At 44.7% G+C, this 17,270-nt stretch overlaps 1 protein-coding gene across 1 annotated transcript in view; it reads left to right on the plus strand.

The window, feature by feature from the left end:
* Nucleotides 1-3,524: 3,524 nt before the first annotated feature.
* ccdc18 (coiled-coil domain containing 18) overlaps nt 3,525-17,270 on the plus strand; it is a 33,802-nt gene continuing 20,056 nt past the window's right edge. Inside the window, 12 exon segments of the mRNA XM_024435259.2 lie at nt 3,525-3,915; nt 4,112-4,313; nt 4,530-4,685; nt 4,775-4,884; nt 5,024-5,152; nt 5,410-5,506; nt 5,590-5,711; nt 15,475-15,763; nt 15,921-16,008; nt 16,131-16,348; nt 16,663-16,773; nt 16,896-17,027. Of these exon segments, the coding sequence (XP_024291027.2) occupies nt 3,812-3,915; nt 4,112-4,313; nt 4,530-4,685; nt 4,775-4,884; nt 5,024-5,152; nt 5,410-5,506; nt 5,590-5,711; nt 15,475-15,763; nt 15,921-16,008; nt 16,131-16,348; nt 16,663-16,773; nt 16,896-17,027 (1,758 nt within the window). The 5' untranslated portion in view covers nt 3,525-3,811.

Raw genomic sequence — 17,270 nt, forward strand, 5'->3', positions numbered from 1 at the left:
TGGTTCAAAAGATCCAAGGACAGGATGTACTGGGTCAGCATTTGTGGTGCAGGAATATGGGGTGGAAGTCAGGAAACGTATTACAGATCATCTGGCTGTATATATGGTGGAGCTGATGGCCATACTGTTGGCCTTGCAGTGGGTGGAGGAAGTCAAGACAGACAGAGTAGTTATTTGCTCTAATTCATGTGCAGTGTTAATGAGTCTCCAGTCCTTTAGGTCACGTAGCAGATGACCTGCTTTATGAGGTGCTACAAACCCATGGTAGGATTAGGCAGATGGGTATACAGATAAGATTTACTTGGGTCCCAGCCCATGTGGGGGTGAAGGGGAACGAGGCAGTTGACGTACTGGCTAAACAAGCACTTAGAAGTGGGAATGTTGATGTCATAGTTTCAAGGAGCAAGGCAGAGGGAAAAGCCTGATATGGACAGTGACGGTGCAGAGATGGCAGGAGCAGTGGAATAGAGATACTCAGAGCAGGCATTTATTTCAAGTACAGAGGAAAGTCAGGGAGGGGTGGATGGCAGGAAGGGACAGAAGAGAGGAGGCTATTTTACAAGACTAAGGGTGCGACACAGCCGGTTGAATATGACGTTAAATGTGATAGGAAAGCATCCAACGGGAAAGTGTGATTATTGCCAGGAAACCGAGACCGTGGAGCATGTATTGATACAGTGTGGACAGTATCCGAGGAAAGAGAGAGGCTGAGATCTAGTATGAGGGAGAAGGGAATACGGGAAATTAGTTTAAATAGTATATTGAGTAGAACGTCATTAGATAGAGTCTCAAATATGTTATATTTTTTAAGAGCAGCAGGGCTGGCAGGTAGGATTTAGTTTCTCCCTGTCTCTGGCTCACACTCCAGTAGGTGGCGGTAATGCACCATAATGTTGGATGCCAACCACTGATAAACCCCACAGAAGAAGAAGTGCATGTCAGAGCAAAAACAAAGCCATGAGGTCGAAGGAATCGTCTGCAGAGCTCCGAGACAGGATTGTGTTGAGGCACAGATCTGGGCAAGGGTACCAACATATTTATGCAGCATTGAAGGTCCCCAAGAACACAGTAGCCTCCACCATTCTTTAATGGAAGAAGTTTGGAACCACCAAGACTCTTCCTAGAGCTGGCCTCCCTACCAAACTGAGCAATCGGTAGAGAAGGGCCTTGGTCAGAGAGGTGACAAAGAACCCAATGGTCAATCTGACAGCGCTTCAAAGTTATTCTGTGGAGATGGGAGAACCTTCCAGAAGGACAACCATCTCTGAAGCACTCCACCAATCAGGCCTTTATGGTAGAGTGGCCAGACGGAAGCCAATCCTCAGTAAAAGGCACATGACAGCCCGCTTGGAGTTTGCCAAAAGGCACCTGAAGGACGCAAACTATGAGAAACAAAATTCTCTGGTCTGATGAAACCAAGATTGAACTCTTTTGCCTGAATGCGAAGCGTCATGTCTGGAGGAAACCTGCACCATCTCTACGGTTAAGCATGGTGGTGGCAGCATCATGCTGTGGGGATGTTTTTCAGGGGCAGGGACTGGGAGACTAGTCAGGACTGAACATCTATGGAGAGACCTGAAAATAACTGTTCAGCGATACTCCCCATCCAACCGGACAAGGCTTGAGGATCTGCAGAGAGGAATGGGAGAAACTCCCCAAATACAGGTGTGCCAAGCTTGTGGCGTCGTACCTAAGGCTGTAGTCGCTGCCAAAGGTGCTTCAACAAAGTACTGAGTAAAGGGTCTGAATAGTTGAGAGTAGTCTGCATAGCAATGATAGGAGCGACCATGTGAGGATAAGACTGAGCCGAGTGACTTGGTGTATAGAGAAAAGAGGAGAGGGCCGAGAACCGAGTCTTGGGGGACCTCAATAGTGAGAGCATGTGGTGCAGACAGATTCTCTCCACATCACCTGGTAGGAGCGACCTGCCAGGCAGAATGCAATCCAGGAGTGTGCAGAGCCTGACACGCCAGGTCTTGAGAGGGATGGAGAGGAGGATCTGATGGTTCACGGTGTCGAGGCAGTGGATAGATCTAGGAGGATGAGAACAGAGAGAGAGAATCAGCTTTGGCAGAGAGGAGAACCTCCGTCACAAAGCAGAGTTGTCTCAGTTGAGTGAGCCGTCTTGAAGCCTGACTGGTTAGAGTCAAGAAGATCATTCTGAGAGAGATAACAACAGTTTATTATAGACAGTTCGCTCAAGTGTTTTGGGAAGCAGGGACACTAATCTGTTTTTCAATATTTTTTGCAGTGTTTCTTTAGTGCCTTGCCGCAAACAGGATGCATGTTTTGGAATATTTGTATTCTGTACAGGCTTGCTTCTTTTCACTCTGTCAAGTAGGTTAGTATTGTAGAGAAACTACAATGTTGTTGAGCCATCCTCAGTTCTCTTATCACAGACATTAAACTCTGTAACTGTTTTAAAGTCACCATTGTCCTCATGGTGAAATCCCTGAGCAGTTTCCTTCCTCTCCGGCAACTGAGTTAGGAAGGACGCCTATCTTTGTAGTGACTGGGTGTATTGATTCAATACAATTACAGATAATTGTATGCGTGGGGTACAGAGATGAGGTAATCATTAAAAAATCATGTTAAACATTATTACTGCACACAGAGTGAGCCTATGCAACTTATTATGTGACTTGTTAAGCACATTTTCACTATTGAATGTAGGCTTGCCATAACAAAGAAGTTGAATACTTATTGACTCAAGACATTTCAGCTTTGAATTTTTAATTAATTTGTATAAATATCGAAAAACATAATTCCACTTTGATATTATGGGATATTTTGTATAGGCTAGTAACAAACTCAATATAATCCATTTAAATTCAGGTTGTAACACCACAAAATGTGGAAAAAGACAAGGTATGTAAATAGTTTCTGAAGGTACTGTAGGTGGTCGATTCCTGGAATCAAGCTGTATATTGCATGTCTAACGAATGAAGCCACACGTGATAGAAACATATGTATGTGAAATGGCACTCATACATCGTGGCATATTGGCGCATTCAATTGAATATTGTATTAAACTGTATATATGGCGTTTCTTTCCTTCCTCTTAAATTATTTTCAAAGTAAATGCAATTTTTATGATTGGGCTATCAATGATGACTTGTGTCAAAAGGTTCCTGTGAGAAACGTTTTCTCTATTTATTAAGATGTCTGAGGGTCAGTCTCACATTTTGAAGGGAATTTATTCAGCTATGACTCATGATATGATATGTTGTTGTCAACTACATGAATCAAAAGTAAACATATCTATGCATCATTTTTTTCTTTCTTATTATCCACTATATTTCGTCATTCTGCATATTTCTGCTCCACAAATTGAGATGAATGAGAATTTGCCAGGTGTAACAGAAACCAACACAGACAGAAAGGAAAATTCTTGGAGGCCGGGATGCATATGCTTTTGAATTGGTCAGCCAAAACGCGCCACCATTCGCGGCCTTTGCAGTTCACGACCTCTTCGTGAAACCAATCACTTTTCACACAGTTCCCTCTCGTCCAATCGAATGACGCGATGCTGAGCGATGTTTACATTTTTGTCAGTGAGCGACTGAACTGCCAAGCAGTAAACGATGTTTAAACTTTATGAACCTTTTCAAAGATTACCGCGTATGTTCCTATTCCACTAGCGAAGTAACTTTATCCAGAGTACCACAGCACATAGTTGCTATACATCTTCAGTTAGCTAACTAGCTAGCTAACAAATAACCCTAGCAACCTGTTGATTGATAAACTGGCTACGCGAGTTGTTGATGTTAGCTAGCTAGCTAACGTTAGCGTGTGCAAATGACAGCCACCAATGTTTAACAACAACGACGAGGATCTTGTCGAAGATGTGGCCAGTTTAAGGAATCAATTGCGATTGACGGAGATTAGTTTGCAAAGTTTGGGAGAACAATTAAGGTAAGCGACGCTAACTTGCTAGGTGTCAATATAACGTTACATGGCTAACTTGATTTCCCCAATTTAGTCACAGGTAGGTGCAAGTCAATGCAACTTCCTCACGCACACAGCCCAATTGACTAACAGACTGTTAGGTCCTCTGAAAGTCCAACAGGTGTAGCACTTACTTTGACATGCCTTTTTGCCATCCTCCAAGTCACTCAGGACATGAGAGTCACAGTGAGAGGTCTGAGAGGAGTTTAGTACATGGGTTGCCAGGTCTTCTGTCCCTAGAGGACCTACAGCGGCCTGATGTCCCACATCCTCCACCTGACAACCCAAGTCTTGAGAGACCCCTCCACAGAAGTAGGACAGCTGAGAGACAGGCCTGTGAAAGCCTACCCAGTACTGACTCCAGGGTGAGAGAGAGAGACAGACACTTTATTTACAGATGGACTGGTCTATGTTACTGTATGTGTGTGGTCATTTGTACACTAACTCTGTAGCTATAATGTCACAGACTTTGTCTGTTTGCTTGACAATCTGAGTTGAGTGTGTTTCTTGTCTTTGATGTTTGTGTGTGTGTTGGGTTTGTGGTTCATGTCTTAACCTGTCTATACCTCTGTATCCATCAGTGCTCCTCGTCTAGGGCAGTGGAGATGGAGGTTGCCCCCCTCAGGAAGAAGCTAGGCTGCCTGCGTCAGGAGAACGCCTCCCTGGCTCTGGAGAACAGACAGCTCATCAGTGACCTGGAGGCGACCCAGATTGAACTGGCCAGCTCTAAAACCAAGGTACTAAGTGAGAACAACCATGCATGTAAAGATCATTGACATTCACTAGGAGAGATGCTAAATGGTCGGTGTATCTGCTCTTTCTTCAGGCCCGTCTCCTGGGCTCCACAGTAGGGGCTAAGACCTCCAGTGTGACCGTCATGAGGGAGCAGATCCTGGGCTTGGAGGCTGAGGTGGAGGCCCAGGCCAAAGAACTCCGGTCAGTAGGCATATTTTTTTATTGCTGTGTCTTTAAATGTAAGATTGTGATTAAGTCTCACTGAATTTGTATTTTCCAATATCTTTTTCAGAATGAAAATAGAACTGAATTGTATGTTGTTGACTTGTTGTTGATTTAGGACTGCAGAGTTGAAGGCAGAGCAGAGCCAGCAGGCAGCAACTCAAAGTGACAGACAGGTAGCCGAACTCAGAGACGAACTGAGCATGCTCAGAACAGAGCTTACCGACACAACCAGACAAGGAAAACGGTAACACATGGCACTTGTTTCCCCTTGCATTAATTTGTTTTAGCTTTGATTCTCCCCATCTAAAATAATTTGTCCCCTATTGTTCTCAATTGATTTTGTTGCTGGCATCCTAGGATGTTCCTTCAGGTCCTTTGTGCCCGGACATAGGCAACAATCCAACTAAGGAAAACACTGACACTTGTTGCTCATTCACAGGCATAACAATGTCTTTTAGTGTGAAATAACGACAATGTACTGAGCTGTCTCGTTTCTTACAGAGCGGAGCAACAAAGGAACCAAGCCCTTCGCAATGCTGAGAAACTCACAGACGCTTTCAAAGACTACAAGACAAATATTTCCATTAAGCTGAAAAAGGTAACTCATTGAACTTAGTTCAGCATAGGAAATAGTGAGTAGTGACCGACCCTTTGACCTTATGGCTCGACTGTGTTTCCAAGGTCATGGAGAGCGAGAGCAAACTGAAGGAGAGTCTCATCGTGTGTGACCGAGAGAGAGAGGAGCTGGAGAGCAAGTGCACCGTGTTGGAGAGAGCGCGAGAGGAGCAAGGCCAAACCATCAGGTGGGTGTGGGCATTATCATCAACAGGGCCTAAAATTACCACCTGCCAAATGCGGGTAGAGTTGGACATTGGCGGGTAATATGTCTACTTCACCAGCCACGTTGGTGGGTGGCCAGGGCTCCACAGTGCACGCAGTTCACTCGCATTTGTGAATAAAAATAATTACGTATGATTGTATTTAGAGCAAAATAAATACTGCAGTAGCTGTTTTCAAAGTATTTCTGCCTTTTTGTTTCAATTTACCACTACTTCTTACTAGTTATACATTAGTTTTTAGAAACATTACAAAGCATGCGCATCTGATTTGTTGGTGTAATTAAACCGAACAAAAATCTTTTGATTGGTAAAAAAATCTGAGTGGGTGATAGATGTTAGTATCTACCTGACGTAAGTGGCTGGTGAACACAAGTTAATTTAAAGCCCTGATCATCACGGAGTTGAGTAGCTAGCTATATGGTTCGTGGTGTTAAATTGAGATTTTGGCCTACACACAATACCCCTTTATGCTTTCAGATATTTTTTTTAACCAATTAATTAAAAATGAAAAGCTGAAATGTCTTGAGTCAATGAGTATTCAACTTCTTTGTTATGGCAAGCCTAAGTAAGTTTAGTAGTAAAAATGTGCGTAACAAGACCCATAATAAGTTGCATACACTCACTCTGTGTGCAGTAATAGTGTTTAACATGATTTTTGAATGACTACCTCATCTCTGTACCCCACACATACAATTATCTGTAAGATCCCTCAGTCAAGCAGTCAATTCCAAACACAGATTCAACCACAAAGACCAGGGAGGTTTTCCAATGCATCACAAAGAAGGGTACCTATTGGTAGATGGATAAAAAAAAAAAAACAGACATTGAATATCCCTTTGAGCATGGTGAAGTTATTAATTACACTTTGGATGGTGTATAGTAGCCAACCTTTGTCCAATATTGTTTTTTGGAAAACCCCATAAATAATAATAATACCCCCCAAAAAATCCTATTTCCAAATAATGCTTTTTAGCCTATTCATTGGTGGAAATACCAGTCGATGGAAATATTTTTGTTTTTTGAATGGGCTTATCAGTCTTTAAGGGAATTTCAATAAGTTTTGTGGAATTAAATTAGGTTGTGTGTACGGTATTCGTTATGCATCTTGTTTATCACACGCGTACAGCATACAGATACAGAGTAGAACATTTGAGCTGCTGCAGCATCTTGTTGTTCTTCCAAGACAACTGGGAACTCTGAAATATACAAATTCCGATTTGGATGACCTTTCAAATCAAATCTTATTTGTCACATACACATGGTTAGCAGATGTTAATGCGAGTGTAGCAAAATGCTTGTGCTTCTAGGTCGACAACGCAGTAATAACCAACGAGTAATCTAACTTAACAACTTTTCACAACAGCTACCTTATACACCCAAGTGTAAAGGGATGAAGAATATGTACATAAAGATATATGAATGAGTGATGGTACAGAACGGCATGGGCAAGATGCAGTAGATGGTATCGAGTACAGTATATACATATGAGATGAGTAATGTAGGGTATGTAAACATTATATGAAGTGGCATTGTTTAAAGTGGCTAGTGATATACATTTTTTACATTATTAAAGTGGCTGGAGTCGAGTCAGTATGTTGGCAGCAGCCACTCAATGTTAGTGGTGGCTGTCTAACAATCTGATTGCCTTGAGATTGAAAAACAGCTTCTGTCTCTCAGTCCCTGCTTTGATGCACCTGCACTGACCTCGCTTTCTGGATGATAGCGGGGTGAACAGGCAGTGGCTCATGACATCGGGTGGTGTAGGTGTCCTGGAGAGCAGGTAGTTTGCTCCCGGTGATGCGTTGTGTAGACCTCACTACCCTCTGGAGAGCCTTACGGATGTGGGTGGAGCAGTTGCCGTACCAGGCGGTGATACAGCCCGACAGGATACTCTCGATTGTGCATCTGTAAACGTTTGTGAGTGCTTTTGGTGACACACCAAATTTCTTCAGCCTCCTGAGGTTGAAGAGGTGCTGCTGCGCCTTCTTCACCACACTGTCTGTGTGGGTGGACCAATTGTTTGTCCTTGATGTGTACGCCGAGGAACTTAAAACTTTCTACCCTCTCCACTACTGTCCCGTCAATGTGGATAGGGGGGGTGCTCCCTCTGCTGTTTCCTTAAGTCCATGATCATCTCCTTTGTTTTGTTGACGTTGAGCGTGAGGTTATTTTCCTGACACCACACTCCGAGAGCCCTCACCACCTCCCTGTAGGCCGTCTCGTCGTTGTTGGTAATCAAGCCTACAACTGTAGTGTCATCTGCAAACTTGATGATTGAGTTGGAGGCGTGCATGGTCACGCAGTTGTGGGTGAACAGGGAGTACAGGAGAGGGATCAGAACGCACCTTTGTGGGGCCCCAGTGTTAAGGATCAGTGGGGTGGAGATGTTGTTACCTACCCTCACCACCTGGGGGCGGCCCGTCAGGAAGTCCAGTACCCAGTTGCACAGAGCGGGGTCGAGACCCAGGGTCTCGAGCTTGATGACGAGTTTGGAGGGTACTATGGTGTTAAATGCTGAGCTGTAGTCGATGAACAGCATTCTCACATAGGTATTCCTCTTGTCCAGATCGGTTAGGGCAGTGTGCAGTGTGGTTGAGATTGCGTCGTCTGTGGACCTATTGGGGCGGTAAGCAAATTGGAGTGGGTCTAGGGTGTCAGGTAGGGTGGAGGTGATATGGTCCTTGACTAGTCTCTCAAAGCACTTCATGATGACGGAAGTGAGTGCTACGGGGCGGTAGTTGTTTAGCTCAGTTACCTTAGCTTTCTTGGGAACAGGAACAATGGTGGCCCTCTTGAAGCATGTGGGGACAGCAGACTGGAATAAGGATTGATTGAATATGTCCGTAAACACACCAGCCAGCTGGTCTGTGCATGCTCTGAGGACTCGGCTGGGGATGCCATCTGGGCCTGCAGCCTTGCGAGCGAGGGTTAACACGTTTAAATGTTTTACTCACGTCGGTTGCAGTGAAGGAGAGCCCACAGGTTTTGGTAACGGACCGTGTCAGTGGCACTGTATTGTCATCAAAGCGAGCAAAGAAGTTGTTTAGTCTGTCTGGGAGCAAGACATCGTAGTCCGCCACAGGGCTGGTTTTCATTTTGTAATCCGTGATTGACTGTAGACCCTGCCACATACCTCTTGTGTGAGCCATTGAATTGCGACTCTACTTTGTCTCTATACTGACACTTAGCTTGTTTGATTGCATTGCGGAGGGAATAGCTTCACTGTTTTTATTCGGTCATATTTCCGGTCACCTTGCCCTGGTTAAAAGCAGTGGTTCGCGCTTTCAGTTTTGCAATAATGATTTGATTGTGAGGAATTCTAAGTCAGGTGAACAGAAGGACTTGAGTTCCTGTATGTTGTTATCATCACACCACGTCTCGTTAATCATAATGCATACCCCCCACCCCTCTTCTTACCAGAAAGATGTTTGTTTCTGTTGGTGCGATGCGTGAAGAAACCAACTGGCTGTACCGACTCCGATAGCGTGTCTCGAGTGAGCCATGTTTCCGTGAAGCAAAGAATGTTACAGTCTCTGATGTCTCTCTGGAATGCTACTCTTGCTCGGATTTCATCAATCTTGTTGTCAAGAGACTGGACATTGGCGAGTAGTATGCTCGGGAGCGGTGTGCGTTGTGCCCATCTCCGGAGCCCGACCAGAAGACCGCTTCGTCTGCCCCTTTTACGGGGTCGTTGTATTGGTTCTCCGGCTGCGATCTGATCCATTGTCCCGGGTGGTGGGCAAAACACAGGACCCGCTTCGGTGAAAGTCGTATTCCTGGTCGTAATAATGGTGAGTTGACGTTGCTCTTATATCCAATAGTTCCTCCCGACTGTATGTAATAAAACCTAAGATTACCTTGGGTACCAATGTAATAAATAACACGTAAAAAAAACAAAATACTGCATAGTTTCCTAGGAACGCGAAGCGAGGCGTCCAATATTTTCCCAATCAGGCATTTTTTGCCTCGCTTCAAAGTAGCCTATTAGATATCCTCTCTTTCTAAATTTCATCTCTTGTCACATGAAACCGCTCGCGTGCAATGCCCTTTTGACAACTGTGTTCCCTCTAAATCATTATGGAACAAAGATTTGTGTGTATTCTACTGCCTTGTGAGCTTTGCTGCGCATACAATGTGAAGAAATAATAGTTTCTCAACATTTTAAGCTAAACTTTCTGATCTGTTGGATCAGACTCATTGCTTTTTTCATTGTATTTTTTCAAAATGTTGCCTTGGTTGTTTGAATTTGGGATCTATCATCCCACGACTGTCCCAGAGTCTATTTGGAATAGACTATTTCTTTCTTGACAAGCTGACCAATATAATAGGTAGCCTAAACTTTTCTACTAAAGTAGATTGACATAGGTGAGTGATTTTGCTGTTTGTTACTCGTCTTGTTGGCTCAGAATTCGGTAAGAAAGCCTGCATATCGTTGTATCCTCGATTTACATGTTCTGTTAAAACCTCTAAAGGAACCTCCCCTTTTTTCAGGTTTTCGCCTAAAATGACATACCCAAATCTAACTGCCGGTAGCTCAGGACCTGAAGCAAGGATATGCATATTCTTGATATCATTTGAAAGGAAACATTTTGATGTTTGTGGAAATGTTAAATTAATGTAGGAGAATATAACAGATTATATATGTTAAAAGATAATACAAAGGAAAAAAACGAAAGGCCATAATGACTTATGCCAGCAATTTAGATTTTAGCCACTAGATGGCAGCAGTGTACACTACCATTCAAAAGTTTGGGTCACTTAGAAATGTCCTTGTTTTCCATGAAAACAGACATGAAATTAGTTGCAACATGAATAGGAAATATTGTCAAGATGTTGACAAGGTTATAAATAATGATTTTTACTTGAAATAATAATTGTGTCCTTCAAATTTTGCTTTTGCTGCAAATTGAGGATTCTTTGACAATTACAGATGGGGACTTCTTACATACCATACGGTCAAGCTGTTCCCACAACAGATCAATAGGGTTGCGATCCAGTGACTGTGCAGGCCACTCAATTATAGATAGAATACCAGCTGACTGCTTCTTCCCTAAATAGTTATTGCATGGTTTGGAGCAGTGCTTTGGGTCATTGTCCTGTTGTTGGAGGAAATTGGCTCCAATTAAACGCCGTCCACAGGGTATGGCATGGTGTTGCAAAATGGAGTGATAGCCTTCCTACTTCCAAGATCCCTTTTACCCTGTACAAATCTCCCACTTTACCTCCACCAAAGCATCCCCAGACCATCACATTGCCTCCACCATGCTTGACAGATGGCGTCAAGCAGTCCTCTAGCATCTTTTCATTTTTTTCTGCATCTCACGAATGTTCTTCTTTGCGATCCGAACATCACAAACTTAGATGAATCTGTCCATAACACTTTTTTCCAATCTTCCTGTGTCTGTTCTTTTCCCATCTTAATCTTTTTGTCTTATTGGCCAGTCTGAGATATGGCTTTTTCTTTGCAACTCTGCCTAGAAGGCCAGCATCCCGGAGTCGCCTCTTCACTGTTGACGTTGAGACGGGTGTTCTGCGGGTACTATTTAATGAAGATGCCAGTTGAGGACTTGTGAGGCGTCTATTTCTCAAACTAGACACTCTAATGTACTTATCCTCTTGCTCAGTTGTGCACCGAGGCCTCCCACTCTTTCTATTCTGGTTAGAGCCAGTTTGCGCTGTTCTGTGATAAATGTGGCTAATTGGTTTATTAATTCATTTTCAAGTTCATAACTGTGCACTCTCAAACAATAGCATGGTATTCTTTCACTGTAATAGTGACTGTTATTTGGGCAGTGCAGTTAGATTAACAAGAATGTCAGCTTTCTGTCAATATCAGATATGTCTATGTCCTGGGAGATGTAAGTAACAAGAACATCTTCAGGCTAATGTGATTAGCATATGTTAGCTCAACCGTCCCGCAGGGGACCCACCGATCCTGTTGAGGTTTTAATTAATATGAATTACCATATTCTAAGTGTCATTTCTGTCATTCTGAGCAATGTAGGTGGATGCCCTAATCAGGTTACGAACCCAATGCATATGGGTCTGGTACATTTCTCAAATGTCAGGCAAATTGAAAATGTCAAGCACCACATTTTCCTAACGGAAACCCTGCCCCAGTCAGTACAAAGATACAGGCGTCCTTCCTAACTCAGTTGCTGGAGAGGAAGGAAACTGCTCAGGGATTTCACCATGAGGACAATTGTCTGTGAGAGGAGAACTGAGGATGAATCAACAACATTGTAATTACACCACAATACTAACCTATTTGACAGCGTGAAAAGAAGGAAGCCTGTAAAGAAAACAAATATTACAAAACATGAAATCCGTTTGCAACAGGGCACTAATGTAATACTGCAAAAAATGTGGCAAAGCAATTCACTTTTTGTCCTGTATACAAAGTGTTGTGTTTGGGGCAAATCCAATACAACACATTACTGAGTACCATAGTCCATATTGTCATGCGTAGTGGCGGCTGCATCATGTTATGGGTATGCTTGTAATCATTAAGGACTGGGGAGTTTTTCAGGATAAAAAAGAAATGGAATGAATCTATGCACAGGTAAAATCCTGGAGGAAAACTTGGTTCAGTTTGCTTTCCACCAGACACTAGGAGATGAATTCACCTTTCAGCAGGACAAAAACATGAAACCAGAGTTGCTTACCAAGAAGAGCGTGAATGTTTCTGAGTGGCCGATTTACAGTTTTGACTTAAATTTACTTGAAAGTCTATGGCAAGACCTAAAAATATTTGTCTAGCCAATCAACAACCAATTTGACAGAGCTTGAATAATTTCTTTAAGAATAATGGGAAAATATCTAGGAAGCTGGCGCCGGAGGGGATGGCTGCCGTTTTATTGGCTCTTAACCAACCGTGCTATTTTGTTTGTTTTTTCGCGTTGTTAAAAGTATTTTGTTCATAATGTTGCTGCTACTGTCTCTTATGACCGAAAAGAGCTTCTGGACATCACAACAGCGATTATTCACCTCAAATTGGACGAAGAATCTTTCTTTAATGAGACGGGCGGGAAGGATATACTCCAAACACCTGAACAGGCCCTCATCCCCATCATTTGCAGGAGAAAGAAACAGAGATTTCACGGAAAGAGATCGGGGTACCTTTTGAGGATCAGGCGACAAGTGGCTAATCAGCCGCTGCCATCTGTACTGTTAGCTAACGTTCATTTGGTGGAAAATAATTGGGACAAAATTTCCTACCAATGGAACATTAATAACTGTAGTATCTTATGTTTCACCAAGTCGGGACTGAACGACGACATTAATAACATACAGCTGGCGGGTTATACACACTATCGTCTGGATAGAACAGCAGCCTCTGGTACACTACCCCCGACACGGGGCATATGCATATTTGTAAACAACAGCTGGTGCACGATATCTAAGGAAGTCTCAGCTGTTGCTCGCCTGAGGTAGAGCATCTCATGATAAGCTGTAGATCACACTATCTGCCTAGAGAGTTTTCAGTGTATTTTTCATAGCTGCGAACATTCCACCACAGACTGATGCTGGCACTAAAACCGCACTCAATGAGCTGTATACCGCCATAAGCAAACAAGAAAACGCTCATCCAGAGGCGGCGCTACTAGTGGCTGGGGACTTTAATGCAGGGAAATTTAAATCAGTTTTACCTCATTTCTATCAGCATGTTAAATGTGCAACCAGAGGGGAAATAAACTCTTGACCACCTTTACGCCACACACAGAGATGCGTACAAAGCACAGCTGAGAGCTTCCCAGTGACACGAGCCTATCAGATGAGCTAAATGACTTCTATCCTCGCTTCGAGGCAAATAACACAAACATGCATGAGAGCGTCAGCTGTTCCGGACGACTGTGTGATCACGCTCTCCTCAGCCGATGTGAGTAAGACCTTTGAACAGGTCAATATTCACAAGGCCGCAGGGACAGACGGATTACCAGGATGTGTACTCTGAGCATGCGCTGACCAACTGGCAAGTGTCTTCACTGACATTTTCAACTTCTCCCTGTCCGAGTCTGTAATACCAACATGTTTCAAGCAGATCACCATAGTCCCTGTGCCCAAGAACACTAAGGTAACATGCCTAAATGACTACCAACCTGTAGCACTTGCGTCTGTAGCCATGAAGTGCTTTGAAAGGCTGGTCATGGCTCACAACACCATTATCCCAGAAACCCTAGACCCACTCCAATTTGCATACCGCCCCAACAGATCCACAGATGATGCAATCTCTATTGCACTCCACACTGCCCTTTCACACCTGGACAAAAGGAACACCTATGTGAGAATTTTATTCATTGACTACAGCTCAGTGTTCAACACCATAGTGCCCTTAAAGCTCATTACTAAGCTAAGGACCCTGGGACTAAACACCTCCCTCTGCAACTAGATCCTGTTTTTGCTGATGGGCCGCCCCCAGGTGGTAAGGATAGGTAACAACACATCCGCCACGCTGATCCTAATATGGGGGCCCCACAGGGGTGTGTGCTCAGCCCCCTCCGGTACTCCCTGTTCACTCATGACTGCACGGCCAGGCACGACTCCAACACCATCATTAAGTTTTCCGATTACACAACAGCCTGATCACCGACAACGATGAGACGGCCTATAGGGAAGAGGTCAGAGACCTGACTATGTGGTGCAAGGACAACAACCTCTCCCTCAACGTGATCAAGACAAAGGAGATGATTGTGGACTACAGAAAAAGGAGGACCGTGCATGCCCCCATTCTCACCGACTGGGCTGTAGTGGAGCAGGTGGAGAGCTTCAAGTTCCTTGGCGTCCACATCACCAACAAACTAACATGGTCCAAGCACACCAAGACAGTCGTCAAGAGGGCACGACAAAGCCTATTCCCCCCTTAGGAGACTGAAAGGATTTGGCATGGGTTCTCAGATCCTCAAAAAGTTTTACAGCTGCACCATCGAGAGCATCTGGTTGCATCACTGCCTGGTATGGCAACTGCTCGGCCTCCACTGCAAGGCACTACTGAGGGTAGTGCATATGGCCCAGTCCATCACCGGGGCCAAGCTTCCTGCCATCCAGGACTTCAAAACCAGGCGGTGTTAGAGGAAGGCCCTAAAAATTGTCAGACTCCAGCCACCCTACCTCACGGCAAGGCGTATCGGAGCACCAAGTCCCCCCTTCTACGCTGCTGCTACTCTGTTATTGTCTGTGCATAGTCACTTTAATAACTTTGCCTACATGTACATATTACCTCGACACTGGTGCCCCCTCACACTGACTCTGTACCGGTACCCCCTGTATATAGCCTCGCGGTTGTTATTTACTGCTGCTCTTTAATTATTTGTTATTCTTATGTCTTTTTGGGGAGTATTTTCTTGTAAACTGCATTGTTGGTTAAGGGCTTGTATGTAAGCATTTCACTGTTGTATTCGGCCATGTGACAAATACATTTTTTTTTATATTGGCAAATATTGCACAATCCAGGTGTGGAAAGCTCTTAGAGACTTACCCTGAAAGACTCAGTTGTAATCTCTGCCAAAGCTGATTCTACAAATTATTGAGTCTGGTGTGAATACTTATGTAAATTAGTTTTCAATATATTTGCAAACATGCTTTTTCTTTGTAATTATGTGGTGTTGTTTTACACACTATCTATTGAATCCATTTTGATTTCAGGCTTTAACACAACAACATGTGGAATAAGTCAAGGGGTATGAATACTTTCTGAATGCACTGTATGTCATTGAAACCATCTCTTTAGTGAGCTGAAGGAGGAGGTCACCCAGGCGCGCACACTCAACACCAAAACCTCTGAGCTCCAGGGACGTCTGGAGGAGGCTGCCCAGCGGGCTTCGCGGCTGGAGATGGAGCTGGGGGAGCGGGCCTTGGCGGCCAGGGAGCTGACCTCTCTCCACAGGGAGACGGAGGACCTCCGGGCCCTTACCCAGTGCCAGGAACACAGGCTGGTCCAATGCCAGAGAGAGGCCCAGCAGAGCCTGGCTGAATTAGCTAGTCTGGAGAGCATACTGGCTTTGCTGCACCTCCGAGAGGTATGGAGGATTGGGGACATGCGCACGTACACGCACGTACGTTGACACGTACAGTCACTCACATTCAGACATATATTTATATGCACAAAAACAGACAGTCAACTTGGGGTGATAGGGAGATACTTATTTGCCACTTGATGGGGTTGTGTTGTTACAGGGTGATGAGGGACCTCTCTGTGTGAAGCCCTGTATGCTGCTCCCAGTGGATTACACAGGAACGACAGACCCACTCAGACCCAAGCCAGGTGTGTGTGCAGTACAACCGAATTACAGGCGGCTGGTGGCACATTCATTGGGGAGGAAAGGAATTGATGTAATGGTATCACAAGTTTGATACCATCCCATTCTCGCCCCCTCACTCCTCCAGGTGAGCGATACCAGCAGCTGCTCCCAGTGCTTCAGGCGGTGGAGGCGGAGCGGGGCAGACAGAGCTCCCTGGCCTCCAGGCTCCAGGAGAGGCTGTCTAAAGCCCAGGAGGAGGTCTCCTCCCTGCACAGCTCCATGGCCCAGAGGGCCTCCCACTACCAGCAGGTCCACAGCGAGCTGCTCCAGAGGGCCAGCCTGGCTACCGATGCCGAGAAGGAGGTGAGGAGAGTGAGTGAGGAAGGGGAGAGGTGTGCCGAGTACCAAAAACCCCAAGCCACTAGCTTCTTCCCTTATCCCCTTCTGGGTTTGCAGATGTGTAGTGAAGGGATACGGGTAATAGGGATGGCTTCATCTGCCCTTCCAGTGGACATAGAGCTTCTTTCAGATCTGCCAACACAGATGAACTAGAGCTTGTTTGTTGTCGTGTGTGCGTGTGCGTGCATGCGCATGTTAGGCTTCATGTATCTGATGTGTGAGTCGTATTTGTTGAATTCTGACCGTCACCCCACGGTGGTCTTGCTGTCCTGCTACAGTTGAAGAAGAAGAGTGCTCGTGTGGCGGCTCTGGAGAAACAGCTGCAGGAGAAGAGCTCTGCCTACTCACTGGCCGCTCTGAAGAACACTCAGCTGGAGCAGGAGCTGCTGGTACGCAGACACACACACACACGTCACATTAAGTGACTCATAAAGCATGCTCATTGTTATGAGGTACTCTCTTTCTCTACTTCTCTTTCTCTCTCCCTCTCTCTCTCTCTCTCTCATCCCAGGAGAAGGCCAGTGCTATCCAGCACTACCAGTCTGTGATGACCAAGAAGCAGAGGGACTTCCAACAGGCTCTGGACAAAAGTAAAAAGGCCCGTGCTGACCAGTGCAAGGAACTGCAGGACAGAGTGGAACTGGTGAGTCTCGTGTTTGTGTGTGGATTTCTTCCTCATTCTTATGTACAGTTCCTGATTCATCGTCAACTTCCTGTGCCGCTTTATCGTTGACTTTTTTGGGGGCCAGACAGTCTCCCTCTTCCTTCTCTCATTTCCTCTATTTTCTAGGAACTGTACAAATAATGGAATCAAGCAAAAGTAAAAAATAAAAATAAAAACATGTCATTGTGGGCTCTCTCGGTAGTAGTGGCTTTCTCCCTTTTT

Source organism: Oncorhynchus tshawytscha, linkage group LG10 (assembly GCF_018296145.1).
Source record: "Oncorhynchus tshawytscha isolate Ot180627B linkage group LG10, Otsh_v2.0, whole genome shotgun sequence".
Classification (NCBI taxonomy): Eukaryota; Metazoa; Chordata; class Actinopteri; order Salmoniformes; family Salmonidae; genus Oncorhynchus; species Oncorhynchus tshawytscha.